Source organism: Podarcis filfolensis, assembly GCF_964270895.1.
Source record: "Podarcis filfolensis genome assembly, chromosome: 7".
In the NCBI taxonomy this organism is placed as follows: domain Eukaryota; kingdom Metazoa; phylum Chordata; class Lepidosauria; order Squamata; family Lacertidae; genus Podarcis; species Podarcis filfolensis.
In genome coordinates this window covers 27356861-27374652 of record NC_139603.1, presented here as the reverse complement: position 1 = coordinate 27374652, position 17792 = coordinate 27356861, and the positions used below count along the sequence as shown (strand labels likewise).

Here is a 17792-nt window from a genome sequence, read left to right as displayed (position 1 = left end):
ATGATAGCGTTGTCAAGGAGGGAATTCTAAAAACACCCAGCTCTGATCCAGCAGAAGGGGAGTGAGGTGATTACCATCAATTTCCCCTTCCCCTTACAGGTCCCAGTGTCCCCTCCCCAGCTCCCCAGAGCAGTTTTTCTGAAGGGAGGGGAGGGGAATTTGGGAAAATGTGCTCCGCTCCATTTACCAGCAGAAGCCTCCAAGGGGGCAGAAGCCCCATTATTTTCACAGACCCTATAATCAAGTAGAAACACTGCAACTGGAAGGTTCTTAATTGGTTAAATACTTGTTAAGCTTTTGAGCCAGTTTGAAGTAACTGAGAGCTCAATTCAGCCGAAGATGGAATTTTAATGTTCTATTGACTTTCCTGGAGTAGTTAAACATGCGTTCACTATCTTCCATTTGAAATCAGAGAGGCATAAAAAAATCCTACGTTTTATTGTGCCCATAACAAGCTAAATACTTAAATAGAGAATGTTCATTCGTAAACATCGTCTGGCTATTTTCCATTTGTGTTTATTTCACCAGCTCAGAAGTCCTGATGTATGTGCTAATTTACAGGTAATGGAGATTACTACTGTAGTGGAAATGACCTGAACAACTTTACTAACCTCCCAGCAAATGGATTAGAGGAGATGGCAAAGAATTCTGCAGAAATGCTCAAGTACGACTTGTTTTGCATTGTGTTGAAATGCATACCAGACATGCAGAATGTGTGGTGGGAGAGGGATACCGCATTTTAACACATTTTGAAAAAAGAGAAAACTGAAATGTGTAGCCTGATCTTGTTTACTTAGAAGCAAATCCCTCTTGAGTTCAGTGGGGTTGCCCCTAAGTAAGCGTGCAAAGGATTGCACCTTTTGATAAATTCTCGGCATTAGAGGCAGTGGCTTTTTTCACAGGAGCTCAACTGATGTGTGTATTTTGTGTGGAATAGAAATTGTGCAGCCCAAGAAAACGCAAGTTATGGGAGAGTTTGTATCTAATCCCTTTGTAAGTTAACAAGTGGAAGGTTTTTGTCTTACAGATTATGAATAACAATGCAGTTGAGAAGGACTTGATACATCTGTGTAAAAACATTTATAAACATCCTGACCCTGTATTACTTACCTATGATTATTTCCATATCCAATTTGAAAATTAATGCATGTATAATATATAGATTTAATAAAATACATAAATTTTAAGACTAGTTGGCAATTTCAAGTGGAACAACTAAATTAAACAAAGGATCCTATAGAATTCAGCTAATATCATGGATGGTGTTCTTGAATTTTGTTTCTATAGAGCCTCCCAAATCTTGCATTTTGGGGAAGCTGGTCACAGAGATTAGCACCATCACAGGTGACAGGGTATAGTGCTGGATCCTAAATTATGCCTTCTTTCTGTAGGGGAGACTGAGCAAATTATGTTGAAGGCTTTTGTTACAACTAGTTGATGAGGGCCCATTTCCTTGCTGTGAATGGATGGAAGGATGCTTCCTCAATTAGTTTGCAGGGCTAGTACTGTCATACCTCTTGTTACGTTCGGTTCAGGTTACGTTCTTTCAGGATACGTCCCGCGGCGACCCAGAAGTAATAGAACGGGTTACTTCCGGGTTTCGGCGCATGCGCAGATGCTCAAAATGACGTCACACGCATGCGCAGAAGCGGCAAATTGTGACCCGCAGGCGCAGGTTGGGTTCTGCTCAGGTTGCGAACGGGGCTCTGGAACGGATATGAAAACTCTGTTTGCTGTCACTTGAGAGAAACACACCCATCCTGTACAGACCTTTAAAAGATCAGCATAACTCTGGAAGGTTTTGACTCAGATTGCCAGCTAAAACCAAGCAGAACCCCCTACATCAAGAAGTATCTCTTATATGAAGTACTTCCTGTTTGCCCTGTTATCAGGGATTGACCCCAATATGTAGAAGCACCCTGAAAGCATTGTGAACCTCTGGCATTCATTAAAGCTGCAGTATAGGAGAATGCAAACCTCCCATTAAAGTATTTAATTGCTCTTGTGCAGTCAGTTTTGAGTTCACAGATGCCAGCTTTGCACTGACCGAGAGGGTACAATACTTCCCACTTCTCTATCTTAAAAAAAACCCAAAAACAAACCACCAGTAGCATCTTCATTATGCTGTGGAATCTTTCAAGTTCCAGAGACTGACATTATCTGCTTTCATTTATGTGCCAATTAACACACCACCTTTTCACAGTTTTACAGCCCAATGTGTCTGCTGTACTTGGAAATAATGATGTCAAACAAAGGAAAAAACCCTGAAGAAATTAAACCTCCTTTCCTGGGGTCCTTTAGGGAGGGTCTGGAAAGTGGGTGCATCATTATCGTCATTCGCTGTGAGGGATCGCAGCATGATGAAAATCAATAATTGGGAGGAGAAGTAGTTTTGCCTTTAGGCTGCAAGTAAAACACAAAATGGCTGAGATGTATCGTTGGGCAATAGCTGGCATGTGTGTTGTGATGTGGGGAAATTGCTGACACTGTGTGGAAGACTGTTCCACTATATAAAGGTAAAGGGACCCCTGACCATTAGGTCCAGTCCTGGCCGACTCTGGGGTTGTGGCGCTCATCTCGCTTTATTGGCCGAGGGAGCCGGCGTACAGCTGGTCATGTGGCCAGCATGACTAAGCCGCTTCTGGCGAATCAGAGCAGTGCACGGAAACGCCATTTACCCTCCCACCGGAGCGGTACCTATTTATCTACTTGCACTTTGACGTGCTTTCAAACTGCTAGGTTGGCAGGAGCAGGGACTGAGCAATGGGAACTCACCCCGTCACGGGGATTCGAACTGCTGACCTTCTGATCGGCAGGTCCTAGGCTCTGTGGTTTAACCGACAGCACCACCCGAGCCCCCCATTCCACTATATAGTCATTCTATTCTGTTCCTTTCTCTTTCCAGAGACTTTGTCGACCATTTCATTGATTTTCCTAAGCCATTAATTGCTGTGGTGAATGGGCCAGCTGTGGGTATTGCTGTAACTCTCCTTGGGCTGTTTGACGTGGTGTATGCTACTGACAGGGTAAGTTTTCTGCATGAATGTCTGACCCCCCCACTCCCAATCCAGTATTGGGCTCTCATAGAAATTGAAGTTATTTAGAGTGAAAAATTATTTATTCAGTTTGTGCACTGAGTTTCCTTCCAAATGGAGACTTGAGACAGCTGACAGCATCATAAAATGTATGACTCAGTATAAAAAAGGGAAATACAAAGATTCTTTCACCTTTACATCAGTAAAAAAATGTGTTGGCTCAGCTTTCCTGCCTGTTGGTATGAGCTGTGACCATTTAGAAATACTGCCTGAAAGAGGCTTCCAGAACTTGCTGCCCTCCGTGAGTTCATCTGAACGTCAGTAGCTAAGCTGGAATTTGGCAGAGAGAGCAAAGCTTCCCTGGTTCTCTTTGCCCTTATTTTCTCCTGGCATCTCAGTTTTAGATGGGACATGAGCTGCGGGTAGAAAATGTGGTGTGCAATGTTTTCCTACGTTGGTCCTATTAGAAATGCAGAATTATAGTGCTTCTGCACTGATATACTCTCTGTCTAGTTATCTCCTGCTTGGTCTACTGCAAATTCATTCTATGTGGGGCTACCTTTGAAGGTGACCTGGAAACTACGACTAATCCAGAATGCGGCAGCTGGACTGGTGACTGGGAGTGGCCGCTGAGACCATATAACACCGGTCCTGAAAGACCTACATTGGCTCCCAGTATGTTTCCGAGCACAATTCAAAGTGTTGGTGCTGACCTTGAAAGCCCTAAACGGACTCGGCCCAAGTATACCTGAAGGAGCGTCTCCCCATCATTCTGCCCAGACACTGAGGTCCAGCTCCAAGGGCCTTCTGGCGGTTCCCTCCCTGCAAGGTTACAGGGAATCAGGCAGAGGGCCTTCTCGGTAGTGGCGCCCGCTCTGTGGAACACCCTCCCTTCAGATGTCAAGGAAATAAACAACTATCTGACTTTTAGAAGACATCTGAAGGCAGCCCTGTTTAGGGAAATTTTTTATCTTTGGTGTTTTATTGTGTTTTTAATATTCTGGTGGGAGCTGCCCAGAGCGGCTGGGGAAACCCAGCCAGATGGTTGAGGTGTATTATTATTATTATTATTATTATTATTATTATTATTATTATTACTATTATTATTATTATATCTCCCTCTCTCATTCTTTTCTCTGTTCCGTTATGTTTGAGAGCATACAATGCTTTCTGTACAAGTAAGAATTTATAAACATCATTACCGTGAATGATTCAGGTCCAAAACATGTATTGTCACTGACTGTGTCTGTCCCCTGTCATTTATACAAAGAACTGTGAACTTCAGCGTGTCAAGCACATGTCCAAAGCCACTTGTGGTCTCATTCTGGATGACAGCTGTAATTGGGTCGCCGATCAATTGTGTCTCAGAAGGCAGGCTCCATTGTTCCTTCTGCATAGCATGCAAACCATGGAAAAGTTGACTTTTGTAGCTAGGGCTGCACATATTATTATCTAACCGCGTATAGCAACCCTCATGCAATTTAAAAGGGATGTTGACAAGCTGGAATGTGTGCAGAGGAGGGCAACCAAGATGACCAAGGGTCTGGAAGCCAGAGCTTGATGAGGGAGTTGAGTATGTTTAGCCTGGAAAATAGGAGGCTGAGACTCCTCTCATATGATAGCCATCATCAAATATCTCAAGGGCTGTCACATGGAAGAGGGAGCAAGCTTGCTTTCTCCTGCTCTGGAGGCTAGGACCTGAACCAATGGCTTCAAGTTACAAGAAAGGAGATTCCGACTAAACATCAACAAGAACTTTCTACAGTAAGAACTGTTTGACAGTGGAATGGACTCCCATAGGAGGTTGTGGACTCTCCTTCCTTGGAGATGTTTAAGCAGAGGACGCATGGCCATCTGTCATGGATGCTTTACTTGAAATTCCTGCATTGCTGGGGGTTGGACTAGATGACCCTCAGGACCTCTTCCAACTCTGCAATTCTGTTATTCTAATTCAGGATTTAAAAGGACAGCTAGATATTGTATGCTATTTGAAAGTGACAGCATTCTAAAGCAAGAGTCTTTTTCCTTCACAGGCGACATTTCACACCCCCTTTAGCAAGCTGGGCCAGAGTCCGGAAGGATGTTCCTCATACACGTTTCCAAAAATTATGGGCGCATCCAAGGTAAGAGAGATACATTTTTGTCTTTTTGAGGGTTGTTTTGAGAGAAGTGCCTTCTGCGCTTCGCTCAGGTAGCCACTGAGCCCTATTCAAGGAGTTAAACAACTTGCGCGGGGGCTGGAAAGCCACACACGCTGTCGCCACCAGCCTCATCTCTGGGGCAGAGCACACTTGTGAGCCTCCTGCACCCCTTCCCACTGAACACACGAAGGTTAGGAATAGAGGTGACCGGAGGACAAGACCTGCCAAGGAAAATACAGAACTTATGTATGTATGCCACAACAGCGGCAAGAGTCTTGATAGCACAAGGATGGAAGAATGAGGAAACCCCAACAAAAGAACAGTGGCAAGAGAAATTGATGAACCACAGTGGTACCTCGGGTTAAGTACTTAATTCGTTCCGGAGGTCCGTTCTTAACCTGAAACTGTTCTTAACCTGAAGCACCACTTTAGCGAATGGGGCCTCCCGCTGCTGCTGCGCCACCAGAGCACGATTTCCATTCTCATCCTGAGGCAAAGTTCTTAACCTGAGGTACTATTTCTGGGTTAGCTGAGTCTGTAACCTGAAGCGTATGTAACCCGAGGTACCACTGTATGCAGAACTGGCGAAACTGACATGCAAATTGCGAGATAAGGACAACTGTGACTTTAAAGAAGAATGGGAACTTTTTACAAATTATTTAAAAAGACAACAAAATGAACTGGACTCCTGGGCAGGTTTTGAATAAACATACACACATTTATTGAGGGTTAATATATTGGATAGATAATATAAGGATGTATACAATTTTACAATATGCAGAGAACAATATGAGTTGAGAAATCAGAGAGAGGAGCTGAGGGAAGTCTTGCGGGGGAGGGAGGGAGGGTTTGTTGGGGAGGTGGGAGGGGAAAAAAGGGAAAATAATGATGATTTGTTTTGATAATTTGTTATGTTGAAATTGTTAATAATTTTTTTAAAAAAGGAATAGAGGTGACAGGGGCATTGCATACCCCCCTGTGGCCTTTCCATGATTTGTTTAACTCTAGTTTTAATAATGCTTTTTGCAAGTTGCTCCCCAGCCAATTCCTTCACTCACAGCTGCTCCTGGAGCAGCTGAAAAGGAGCTTTTCGACGGTCTCCCTCAGCAGGTTGGGGACTCTCTATCCTTGGAGGTTTTTAAGCAGAGATTGGATGGCCATCTGTCATGGATGCTTTAGATAAGATTCCTGCACTGCAGAGGGTTGGATTAGATGAGCTTTGGGGTCCCTTCCATGATTCTATGAAAAATAATAGTAGTGCCAGACAGACCATTGATCATGCTAGCCCAGAATTGACTGGCAGCAGCTGACTGGAGAGTCTCAGGTGAGCTTTTTCCCTTTCAGGATGTGTTATTCCCATCACCCGAACGCCTCCGTTTAGGAACGTTTCAGCTCCTGAATGCCAAAAACCTGGAAGTAAACGCTCCTGTTTTCGGATGTTTTTCGCAAGCCAAACATCCGACACGGCTTCTGCTTGAGTGCAGGAAGCTCCGGCAACCAATCGGAAGCCACGCCTCGGTTGTCAAACATTTTGGAAGCCGAATGGGCTTCTGGAATGGTTTACATTCAACAGTCGAGGTTTGACTGTATTACTGGAGGTGGCAGGGACTGAGCTAGGGATCCAATGCATGTACTCTAAAGGTAAAGGTAAAGGGACCCCTGACCATTAGGTCCAGTCGTGGCCGACTCTGGGATTGCGGCGCTCATCTCGCTTTATTGACTGAGGGAGCTGGCATACAGCTTCCGGGTCATGTGGCCAGCATGACTAAACCGCTTCTGGCGAACCAGAGCAGCGCACAGAAATGCCGTTTACCTTCCCACCAGAGCGATCCCTATTTATCAACTTGCACTTTGACGTGCTTTTGAACTGTTAGGTTGGCAGGAGCAGGGACAGAGCGACAGGAGCTCACCCTATTGCAGGGATTCGAACTGCTGACCTTCTGATCAGCAAGTCCTAGGCTCTGTGGTTTAACCCACAGCGCCACCCGCGTCCCCCTGCATGTACTCTACCAGTGCGCTATTGTCCCCCCTCCGTGTGTTTAACAAAGCACAAAGGTTAACAGACAGCAGCGAAAGAACAAGCTGGGACTGACAGTTTTATTTATTGCTTCTGTTTGCCACTAGCATTTTGCCCAAGTAATCGTTTTCTTGTTTTCCTTTCTTTCAGGCCACTGAGATGCTGCTTTTCAACAAGAAACTGACCGCAGCGGAAGCCTGTTCGCAAGGGCTTGTCACAGAGGTTTTCCCTGACCAGGTTTTCCAGAAGGAAGTGTGGGCACGGCTGAAAGCTTACGCAAGCCTTCCCAAAAATGTTAGTTTTTTTTAAAAAATTAAAACGCTTATTTTCCAGGCTGTAAACCTACGGGTTTGCTCATCTTCCTTCTAACACATGCCACAACCACAGGAGGGCTACGATTCCCAGAACCTTTGGCTCCAAAGTAGTTCCATTGTGCATCTCTTAGCGTGATGGTTTTGGCTGCATGGATGCCAACGTAGCTTGCTTCTGGCGCCTGGCCGTATTGCCTGCATAATTCCACTAGCGATTTCCGTTCTCCAGGTGCCAGTTCTTGTGTAGCTAACATGTCGCTATCTGTGCACAAGAGGATGGTAATGGGGTGTGTGCTTGGGTGAACCCCAACATTTGCAGGAATTAGAAACAAAAGCTTTAGGGAAAAGCCCTAAGGGAGGAACCCCAAAACATCAGCAGTTTCAGAATGCTGAGTGGCTATTTGCAGCAAGGATGGGCATCCGGGAAGGAGGAATTTGAATGGAATATCCTGAAATAAGCATGGCTGGTTGGAGGACTGAACAGGAAACCGTTCCACACTGTAACATTTTGTTGCAGGTCCTGCTTGTAGATAAACTATTCTTAAGCTCATGGTAGTGAGCAAATCATGCTTGGAGGTTAGTATTGTTTCTGTTTTAAACAGGGAAATTGAGACTGAGCAAATAATGGCTTTTCTGCTGTTGCCCCTGCTCTGCCTTTTTATTTACATGTATCTGCAAAACAGCTGTTGGAAATGCACAAAAGAGTTTTTTTGAGGCCAGCCGATGTACAGCTTTGATACTTAATTCAGGTTGTTTTCCAACCTACCACATAGTACTTTCATAGATCCAACATTACTCTGTCCTGAAATGTAGGAAATAATAATGAAAGGTGGGCTATAAATCCTTTAATAACTAAGTTATAAATAACTTGCAGTGTAATGTGACCTTGACCTCCTCAAGGCTATGCATGTGGCAAAAGATTTATGTTGCTCCAAAGAAATATTTATTCAGGGGAAAAACAACATAAATCTACTCATATTAAGGGAGTAAGAAGGAAAAAAGGATTTCAGCTAACACTTGAACTTTGACCTAAATATTAAAATATAATAATTAATAATCATATTTAAAATTTGACAAAAAACGTATATTCTGAGAAAACCTGCCCATAAAATCCTGAAACATCTCTAAAAGCCTGCTAATGTTTTACAGTGATATAAAAAAATTATATTCACATGGCTGTTTTGACTGTTTGGCTTTGTGTTTGTTGTTTTCTTTCTCTTTTGGCCTTTCATTGATAATTTTTTGGGGGTGGATGGGGGCTGTTCTTTCAAACACATGTCTATCTTTGACCTTTTCAAATCCTTTGTGAGTTTTTTTTTGTGGGCCTTCTGTCAGGCAGCGGAGATACAACAGTAATTATTAAACTCTGGCTTTCATCTGTCAGTTTCACCTGCTTTTCTATGATCTATTGATTGGCTACATGACTTAAGAAACTTTAGTGGTCATTAACATCTTTCTCTTGTCACAGAGGGCAATTTTTATAGCCTTATTGATTTAGTTTTCTAATTCATATGGTTAAAATCCTCTCAAAATGTGAAAGTACGAATTACACAATATTGCACTTCAATGTGAAATGCATGTGCTTAGTTCATCTGGGGATTACGTGCTCAGAATAAAAGAATCGGATCAGGAAAAAATAGCCTGAACGTGTCTTATTTCCCACTTTCCTTTTTTTAAAAAAATCCTTTAAGCCATATTATTTTCTCTCTGCTTTGGGAGTTCTAGAAGAAAAATATATACAGTAACAGCAACTTCAAAATGGCCCATTTATAGCAGAGTCAGTTTTAACAAGTATTGATGTAAGTGCTGATTTTGGACATTATCCTGGTTTGCATATTTCTCTGTCTCCAACCAATCCAGAAACCATCAGACACTGACAAATCTGTTTGACTCCAACTAATAGTACCATCTATGAAGTTCTTCTTCCATCTGTTTGTAGATTCAGGGTATTGGTTTCTTACTAAGTATACCATTGACACTAAATGCCGTTTGGCAGTTTAACTCTGGTGAGCTTTCTGTACTGTGCAAAATTTCCAGTACTGCTCTGGAAATTATTACAAGCAGAAAAGCATGGCGAGACCAGCATTATCAACCTTACCTGCTTTTCATCTTGTATATGCTAACAAAGACACTCGTGGCAGTAGTCTTGGTCCTGTTTAAACAGAAGAGAATTTCCTGTGCCGTTTTTTCGTGCTGCACTATAATCTGCTTTTTTTTAATTATACTTTTCAGGTTTATACATTTCACTAATTTTACAATCATTTCTGCGGTTCCTTAAATTTATTTTTAATACCTTCTGCATATCCAGATTAACTTAGTTTGCTCATTTATTCATCTAATTTAAATATATACTCTTATTGAACAGCAGGTTATTACAATAATCCTGCTAATGTTCTTATCTGTTTACAGTTTATGTGTAAATATTCAATAAACCATTTCCATTCTCACATGCAACCTTTTTGCTACATTATGCCTGCAGCCTTAGGTTAGAACCTCAGCAAAGATGTGATCCTAACACAGGTTTGCTGGGTGACCTTAACTTAGAGGCACTGGGAGGGAAGCAATCAACCCTTTTTACAGTGGTACCTCGGGTTAAGAACTTAATTCGTTTCGGAGGTCTGTTCTTAACCTGAAACTGTTCTTAACCTAAAGCACCACTTTAGCTAATGGGGTCTCCTGCTGCCGCCGCGCCGCCAGAGCACGATTTCTGTTCTCATCCTGAAGCAAAGTTCTTAACCCGAGGTAATATTTCTGGGTTAGCGGAGTCTGTAACCTGAAGCGTATGTAACCCGAGGTACCACTGTATACACTAGCTTCTTTAAGGGAAAGCTGCTGTTGGGTAGAGAGAAATATAAGAGCCCCCTTCACACTAATCCATTGTACCCTGCACCCATCCTAACCCCCAACCCCCAAATTTGTATTACCAGCTAGATTTGGGATTTTACACCTTATAGAAATGTCACTTGGAATTGCACATTCCACACTTAACGATGGATTTTTTATGTATTTATTTCTCTCTCCAGAGTTTGGCAGTCTCCAAGCAGTTGATGCGAAGCATGGAAAAGGAGAAGCTCCATGAAGTTAACTCCCAAGAGTGTGAATGTCTCAAAGGAAGATGGCTGTCCGATGAGTGCATGAACGCCATAATGAGCTTTTTTCAGAAGTCCAAGCTCTGATCTCTTGCCAACTGCGCAGAAAGAAATGTCTGTAGAATAGTTCCGTTCCTCTTACCAGAAGACTAAATTTCATTCAACGAATCCTTTGAATACATATCCACGTTGTGCCTTAACAGGGACGAGCGTGATCTGTTTAACGTGCAGGTGGCACCTTCGCTCCTAACGTTGTAAAGCTTCTCATCTTTTGGAATTTCCGTCTTTTGTATTTGGACATGAATTTGTGGTGCCAGAAACATCGTATTCCTCCCTCTGGGCACTCAGGTGGGAAAGCGCTCACTGCTTTGCATGCGGAGCGGATTTCTTTGAATACGACGATGACTGTTTGTCTTCCGAAAGGGGTCACTGATTCAATGTCCCCAAACTTTTTAAGCTCTTGAATAACTGATTGTCTGTCATAGTGGGCCGACATGCTATTTGGTGTCCATCTATTGCGAAGCGGGGAGATAACGTAGCATTTGTGTTAGCGAAAAATTTGAATTAAAACATTTACTTACAAATACTTTGGAACTTTATAACAGTTCTCTGCGTTTTGCTATGTTATGTGACACTCGCTCAGTGTCGTGGGTTAATACAGTCCTTTTGCAAACCGCAGCAGGCATTTGTGTCCCATCTTTGGTCTTTAAATTTAATTCCAGGACAAATAGAAACATCTCTCACTAAAAAGCTGGGAAAATAAGGCTTTGGTTGTTTTAAACAACGAAAGCCAATGGGAAATGTGTGTGTGTAAGTGTGTGTGTGTGTGGGGGGGAGACGGAGGAGAAGAGGAAGAGGGAAAAGGTTTAGGTGAAGAGTTTCATTTGGTAAACACTCCTGGTATACATTGCAGGAGTTGTAACTTGCTCAGCAGATATTAGGGCCAAGATGATGAAGATTGGCTTTTAGTTTGCAGTTGGGGGGGGGGACCTAGCATAGGGATAAGCAAAACCATTTTTCTGCTCCCAGACCTGCCATACTGCATATGACACAACAGAGAATAATCCAAGTCAGCGTTTCTCCAGCAGTTTTTGGACAACAGTTCCCATCATCCCTGACCACTGGTCCTGTTAGCTAGGGATGATGGGAGTTGTAGTCCAGAAACAGCTGGAGACCCAAGTTTGGGAATCCCTGATACAAGTGGAAGGCACAATTAGATTGGCTTAGAACTGGGATGGGAGAACCTGTGGTGCTCCAGATGTTGCTGGACTACAGCTCCAATAATCCCTGACATTTGCTATTCTGCCTGGGGCTGATGGGAGTTTACCCACATCTCTTAGTGTAGCAGGCTTCCCCCCCCACCCCTTGGCTTAGAACAGATGCTTAGATCCACATGTGCTGTTAGCCATTCCATTGGATACAACGCCCCACTCGTAAAACTACACTTCAGTTGAGACCAATTGTTCTTTTGTGTAACGAGAAAAAAAATACCCTAGAGTGTGGTAGTTGGGATATTATTTTGTTCCACAACTTTCAGTGTTTTGACAAGTATAAATTGCACACGGTGTTCTGCTCCAGAGAGAACATTGCATAAGAAAGTGTGACCTGATTTTTTCCTGGCCATTTGTTTTAACTATTTTGGAGTCTCAAATTTTCACAGGTAGAGATACTTTTCAGAGTTTTATCAAAAGGCATTTTAACTATCTGCCAGACAAGTACCTTCAGTGGCTGAATGTATAAGTTTTTCATACCCTGTGACTGGGCCAAATCCTAAATTTATAGCAGAAGAACATAAGAGACAGTAAGTTCCCTTCAGGAACAAGAGCATCTACTACAGAAATAACCCAAATATTAGAAGCAAGCCAGAATAAGCTGAGTTCCTGATTCTTATTTCTTGGTTGGGAGGAAGCAGAGGAAAATATGCTAATAGCATTCTCCCCTGATTCTTTGAAAGGTGGTGTGAAAACAATGGATAAAACACATTTTTTCTGTAAGAAAGGATTATTGTGGCAGATTGTCAAGTTTTTACTGACCCTGTTCATGTGCCTTTTACAGCAGCTTGATACACAAATATATTTATTTGTGAACAAGTACAGTAAAGCTTTTTCTGGTGTAGAGACAAGGTGAAACTTTTCCTAAATATTTTCATAACTGGAAATGCTCTGCTTGTCAAATTTCTGTGAGTTTAAGGTGCTAGTAGGAGCAGAACCAGTAACAAGACCAATATGGGGCAAAAAAATGAATGGGTTTGTAATGTGAAAAGAAGAAAAATAAGTAAGTGCTTCTCTCTGTCTCTGTCGCTTTCTTTAAATGAACAAAACAGATAGTGGTATCAGTGAAGAAGAATCTCTGGCATTTTTTTGTCTGTGGGCTCAGTAAGAGAGGTCATGTTGATCCTGCCAACATCCCAAAGCACACACAGAGGGAAAGGTTGCTGATGAAGCACTTGGACCACAACTTCATCTCTCAATTTCCCATTCCTTCCCTGAAATACATGGCCATCATCGGATTGGCTGGATTTAGCAACCTGTCACTCAAAGCCACCTGGGCACAAGAGGCCTTAAATATCAATAGGGTCCCTGTAACAGTTGTCCCTCTTGAGCCCCTCATCTGGCGATGATGCCACTAGCTGCCAGTGCCCGAGGCAACTATTGAGAGTTAGGTGTGTTCTGTTATGTGTTGCCTAGTGCAATACCTTTTGATCTGCACGCATGCGATTTCTTCTCCTTTCCCTATTGCATGTGCTCCTTAGAATAAGCTGCTCAATTGGATTTATGGGTCGCATTGGTTTTGGGACACACTCAAGGGCTGGAAGCCCTCTCTTGTTTGGACAATGCTACTAGTTGTTAAAGGGACGTGGGTGGCGCTGTGGGTTAAACCACTGAGCCTTGGGCTTGCCGATCAGAAGGTCGGCAGTTTGAATCCCCGCAACAGAGTGAGCTCCCGTTGCACGGTCCCTGCTCCTGCCCACCTAGCAGTTCGAAAGCACGAAGTGCAAGTAGATAAATAGGTACCGCTCCGGCGGGAAGGTAAACAGCGTTTCCGTGCGCTGCTCTGGTTCGCCAGAAGCGGCTTAGTCATGCTGGGCACATGACCCAGAAGCTGTATGCTGGCTCCCTCGGCCAATAAAGCGAGATGAGCGCCGCAACCCCAGAGTCGGCCACGACTGGACCTAATGGTCAGGGGTCCCTTTACCCTTTATTAGTTGTTAAATTGCCTGGGAGAGCAGGAGGAGAGAGAGGCTGAAGTTGTACAAGAGATTTGGAATTCCGCTGGCTGTTCCTTCTCCTCCCAGGGCAACCACCATACGGCAGAGGAATCCAACCCCCCTTGCCCTCAGTGACACATATGCCGGAGGCAACGTCAAGAGAAAAACGGATCAGGGCAACTACTGCTATGGGCCTGTCCTTCAGGCATGGCACTGGAGCATGTGACACCATCTGCCACAAACCCTAGTTTATGATTGTGGCACCACACACCACAAACCCTAGCTTATTTTTCTTACTTATTTCTAGCTGGAGAACAGGTTGCAGATAGAGAAGCTGGTCAAGAAGGGAATGGGGCTAGATTTGACTCCCTTACTCTTTCCTTGCTAAATAGCTGATCAGCAGTCTCGTCTTTTTTAAAAAGGGTTTGTGCTTTCCATTGCATTAGTGCAACAGTGTTCATTTTCAGGTGTGATCCTACTGACATGCAAATGCTTGGAGAAATTCCTTGTCTTTATGTCCCAGCCATTAAAAAATCGGAACTCCATCGCCTTGTTGCGTATGTCTTCCAGGCAGTTAAAGCCATAAACACCTCTTGGTATACTGATAGATGTTATGTGTTTATAAACCCAGTATCAACATAGCCTTTGGTCACTGGAGAAGAAGCAAAATGAGAATGAACTGTGTCCATATAGCAAAATAATCCTGGAATAACTTCATTGTTCTGTTCCAAGGAGGAAGCGGGCAGTGGTGATACAGTCACTTTTCCATTGCAGTCTCGGCATCAGGAGATCTGGTGGCAGGGAAACCTTTCTGTTTATGCAATGTGATGGGCTTTCTAGCTAGAAACTGAGTGTGCACCTATATTATTAGAGATTTGGGGTGGGGAACATTTCCCCCACAAAAAGAAAGTAGAGCATACAAGTATCCCTAAACAAAAAAGAAGTTATACAATAGATGCATTCAAAAAGAAAAAAGAAACACTTTTGTATAATATCCTACCTTGCAATTATGGTTGCCAGTGGAGCATCATGTCTGTACACCCCAAATGCTTTATGTTCCTTGGCAATCTTGTTGGAAAGAAATCTTTTTGTTAGGGGCATGTGATCTGGCTCTGGTGAACAGTATGCTCCTTGCAGTAGGTCGCTAGCTGTTTCGAACGTGTCAAAGTAGGAGACCTTGTAACCTGAAGAGGGAGGGGTGGAAAACAAGAATGGTTTATTGCTTTAAGTATACAGTATTAGAATGGGGTTTGTTGCATTTTTATTTTATTTTATTTTACTTCTGCTGCTGTACCTTTAACAGCAACTAACTTCATCTGATCAAGGAGAATGGTCTCTGAACCCCCAGACCTTCCAGCAGATTACATGGTGTTGGGAGATATCAGAGGTTGATCTTCTGGTCCAGCAGTTTATCTTCCATCCAGCTCCTGACTGGCAACAGTGGATGTAGACATTGAATAGAAGGACCTCTTTGCAGAAGTTCATTTTGATCATTTTGGCTTCCCATAGATTGTCCCCATGCAAGATTTATCAAATGACAGAGGTGGCCTTCCAACTATAGTGCAGGCAGAAGAAGGTCTCCCATACATCCTTGGCTTCCTACAGATCAGACTGGATATAGGGCTAGCTCCCAAAATACTCGGGCACAACCATCTTTGTCATTAGTTGCAACAGTGCACTAGCCAGCCGTTCCATAATCAGATATTTCTTCAGGAGCATCATGTTCCTGGCACTCCCCGGTTATCCACAGGTCTGTGCTGGAGGACTTTAACATTCATGCTGGGGCTCCCTTGTCAGGAGTGGCTCAGAATTTCATGTCAGCCATGACAACCATGGGTCTGTCCCAAGTAATTTTTGACCCTACCCATGCTGCAGGGCACACTCTGGACTTGGTTTTCCTCACTGGCTTGGACAGTGGTGGTCTTACGAGTGGAGGAACTTTCTATAGTTCTTTTGTCATGGTCAGATCACACTACCTTGCTAGAACTCAGAGCCTCTGCAGTGGTGGGGGACCGATTAAGATGATCCACTCCAGGAGACTGAGGGATCCAGATGGCTTCCTGATTGCTCATGGGGAGTTTCCTGTTGCCATCGGGAGGTGATTCTGTTGAAGCCCTAGTGGCTCTCCGGAATGGAGAAATGACTGTGGCCAGGCATGGCCAAACTTGGCCCTTCAGATGTTTTGGGACTACAACTCCCATCATCCCTAGCTAACAGGACCAGTGGTCAGGGGTGATGGGAATTGTAGTTCTAAAAACATCTGGAGGGCCACGTTTGGCTATGCCTGACTGTGACTATGGACACTATCTCTCCTGAGCATCCCCTCTCATGAAGTGGTTCCTGGTTCTGTGGGGAACTGATGACAATGAAACACATGAGACAACAACTAAAGTGATGTTGGTGGAAAACTTAGAAGGAGTCCGGCCGAATACAGGCCAGAGTCTCTTTGAATACCCATTCCATGGCAGTGTAGGCAGTGAAAACATCTTCTTTCTCTGCATCCATTGCATAAGTAAGGAGCTGTCCAGCGGAGCTGTTTCAAGTGGTCAGGAGTCTTTTACACTTTGGCCCACATTAGGAGAATTTAGATCAGGCTTCCTCAACCTTGGCCCTCCAGATGTTTTTGGCCTACAACTCCCATGATCCCTAGCTAGCAGGACCAGTGGTGAGGGATGATGGGAATTGTAGTCTCAAAACATCTGGAGGGCCAATGTTGTGGAAGCCTGATTTAGACTACTCAACTGCCCACTGTGAACAATTTGCTCAGCACTATGCTTGCAAACTAAGGGACGCGGGTGGCGCTGTGGGTAAATCCTCAGCGCCTAGGACTTGCCGATCGCATGGTCGGCGGTTCGAATCCCCGCGGCGGGGTGCGCTCCCGTCGTTCGGTCCCAGCGCCTGCCAACCTAGCAGTTCGAAAGCACCCCCGGGTGCAAGTAGATAAATAGGGACCGCTTACCAGCGGGAAGGTAAACGGCGTTTCCGTGTGCTGCGCTGGCTCGCCAGATGCAGCTTGTCACGCTGGCCATGTGACCTGGCAGTGTCTGCGGAGAGTGCTGGCTCCTGGCCTCTAGAGTGAGATGAGCGCACAACCCTAGAGTCTGTCAAGACTGGCCCGTACGGGCAGGGGTACCTTTACCTTTTTATGCTTGCAAAATTGATTGGATCTGTACTGACTTGGACGCTATAGTTGATAGCCTGCATTTGACCCTTCCTTATGGCCCACAAAGCAGATGATGAATTCAAATGGAACTGTTTTCCACCTCATTCATGGAGTTCTTTTGTCTTCCATTGCACAACTGCACTGAACTGTGGCAGTAGGTTTGTGCAGGCTCACTGCTTTGCAGTGAAATTCTGTTTCATTGTAAGTTGTCATTAAATTGTATGGTTTTGTATTTTTAAACTGCTTTAAATTTTATTTTTATTTTTTAAATAATCTTTATTACTTTTAAGACTTACAAAAAAAGAAAAAAGAAGAAAAAAGTAAGAGAAAAAGACAAAATAGAGCAGAAAAGAACAAAGGAAAAAAAGAAGAAACAATACAATACAATATATAAACAATACAAAACACAACCTTAACACACTAAACAAAACAAAACAAAACAACAATAATTTAAAAACATATACCATACCATTCCATTACTCTATCTTTCATTCCCTTATTTCATCGACCTCCTCTCACCTCCCTTTTTGTATTCCACTTCTGTTACTTGTTTCAGCAATTCCTTTCCATCTTTCTCTATTTTTATCATTATGAATATCTTAACATATTTTTAGCCTTATTTTCCATTAATACTAAAGTACTTATTTATACTTAACTCCTTATAACATTTCTGCTAAAGCCATAAAGTTTCATTCCAACAATTTTCTAACACTCATTAATTTTACATTATTTCTATATATAAACTTTAAACTTTCCCAATCTTCTTCCACCATCTCTTCTCCCTGGTCTCGGATTCTGCCAGTCATTTCCGTCCATTCCATATAGTTC

General features: G+C 43.4%; 2 protein-coding genes across 10 annotated transcripts in view; one reads left to right on the top strand and one right to left on the bottom strand.

Annotated features, from left to right (window-relative positions):
* LOC310767099 (enoyl-CoA delta isomerase 2-like) overlaps positions 1-11271 on the top strand; it is a 35386-nt gene extending 24115 nt beyond the window's left edge. For all 7 annotated transcript variants that reach the window (XM_083623977.1, XM_083623976.1, XM_083623975.1 and 4 more), the window contains exons 6-10: positions 562-664; positions 2906-3026; positions 5069-5158; positions 7344-7487; positions 10528-11271. In XM_083623977.1, coding sequence (XP_083480103.1) covers positions 562-664; positions 2906-3026; positions 5069-5158; positions 7344-7487; positions 10528-10680 — 611 coding nt within the window. In that variant the 3' untranslated portion in view covers positions 10681-11271. The remainder of the gene's footprint in view (positions 1-561; positions 665-2905; positions 3027-5068; positions 5159-7343; positions 7488-10527) is intronic.
* Positions 1-17792, bottom strand: part of LOC310767144 (testis expressed protein 56-like) — a gene marked incomplete at its 3' end in the record, with an annotated part of 30816 nt that overhangs the window by 10071 nt on the left and 2953 nt on the right. Inside the window, exons 2-4 of one of the 3 annotated variants that reach the window (XM_083624085.1) lie at positions 14802-14985; positions 9603-9656; positions 8282-8306 (exon numbers count right to left, since the gene is read on the bottom strand). In XM_083624085.1, coding sequence (XP_083480211.1) covers positions 8297-8306; positions 9603-9656; positions 14802-14985 — 248 coding nt within the window. Of the gene's footprint in view, positions 1-8281; positions 8307-9602; positions 9657-10813; positions 11106-14801; positions 14986-17792 lie in introns of those variants that run through there. The other 2 variants (XM_083624084.1, XM_083624083.1) reach the window with 2 other exon arrangements.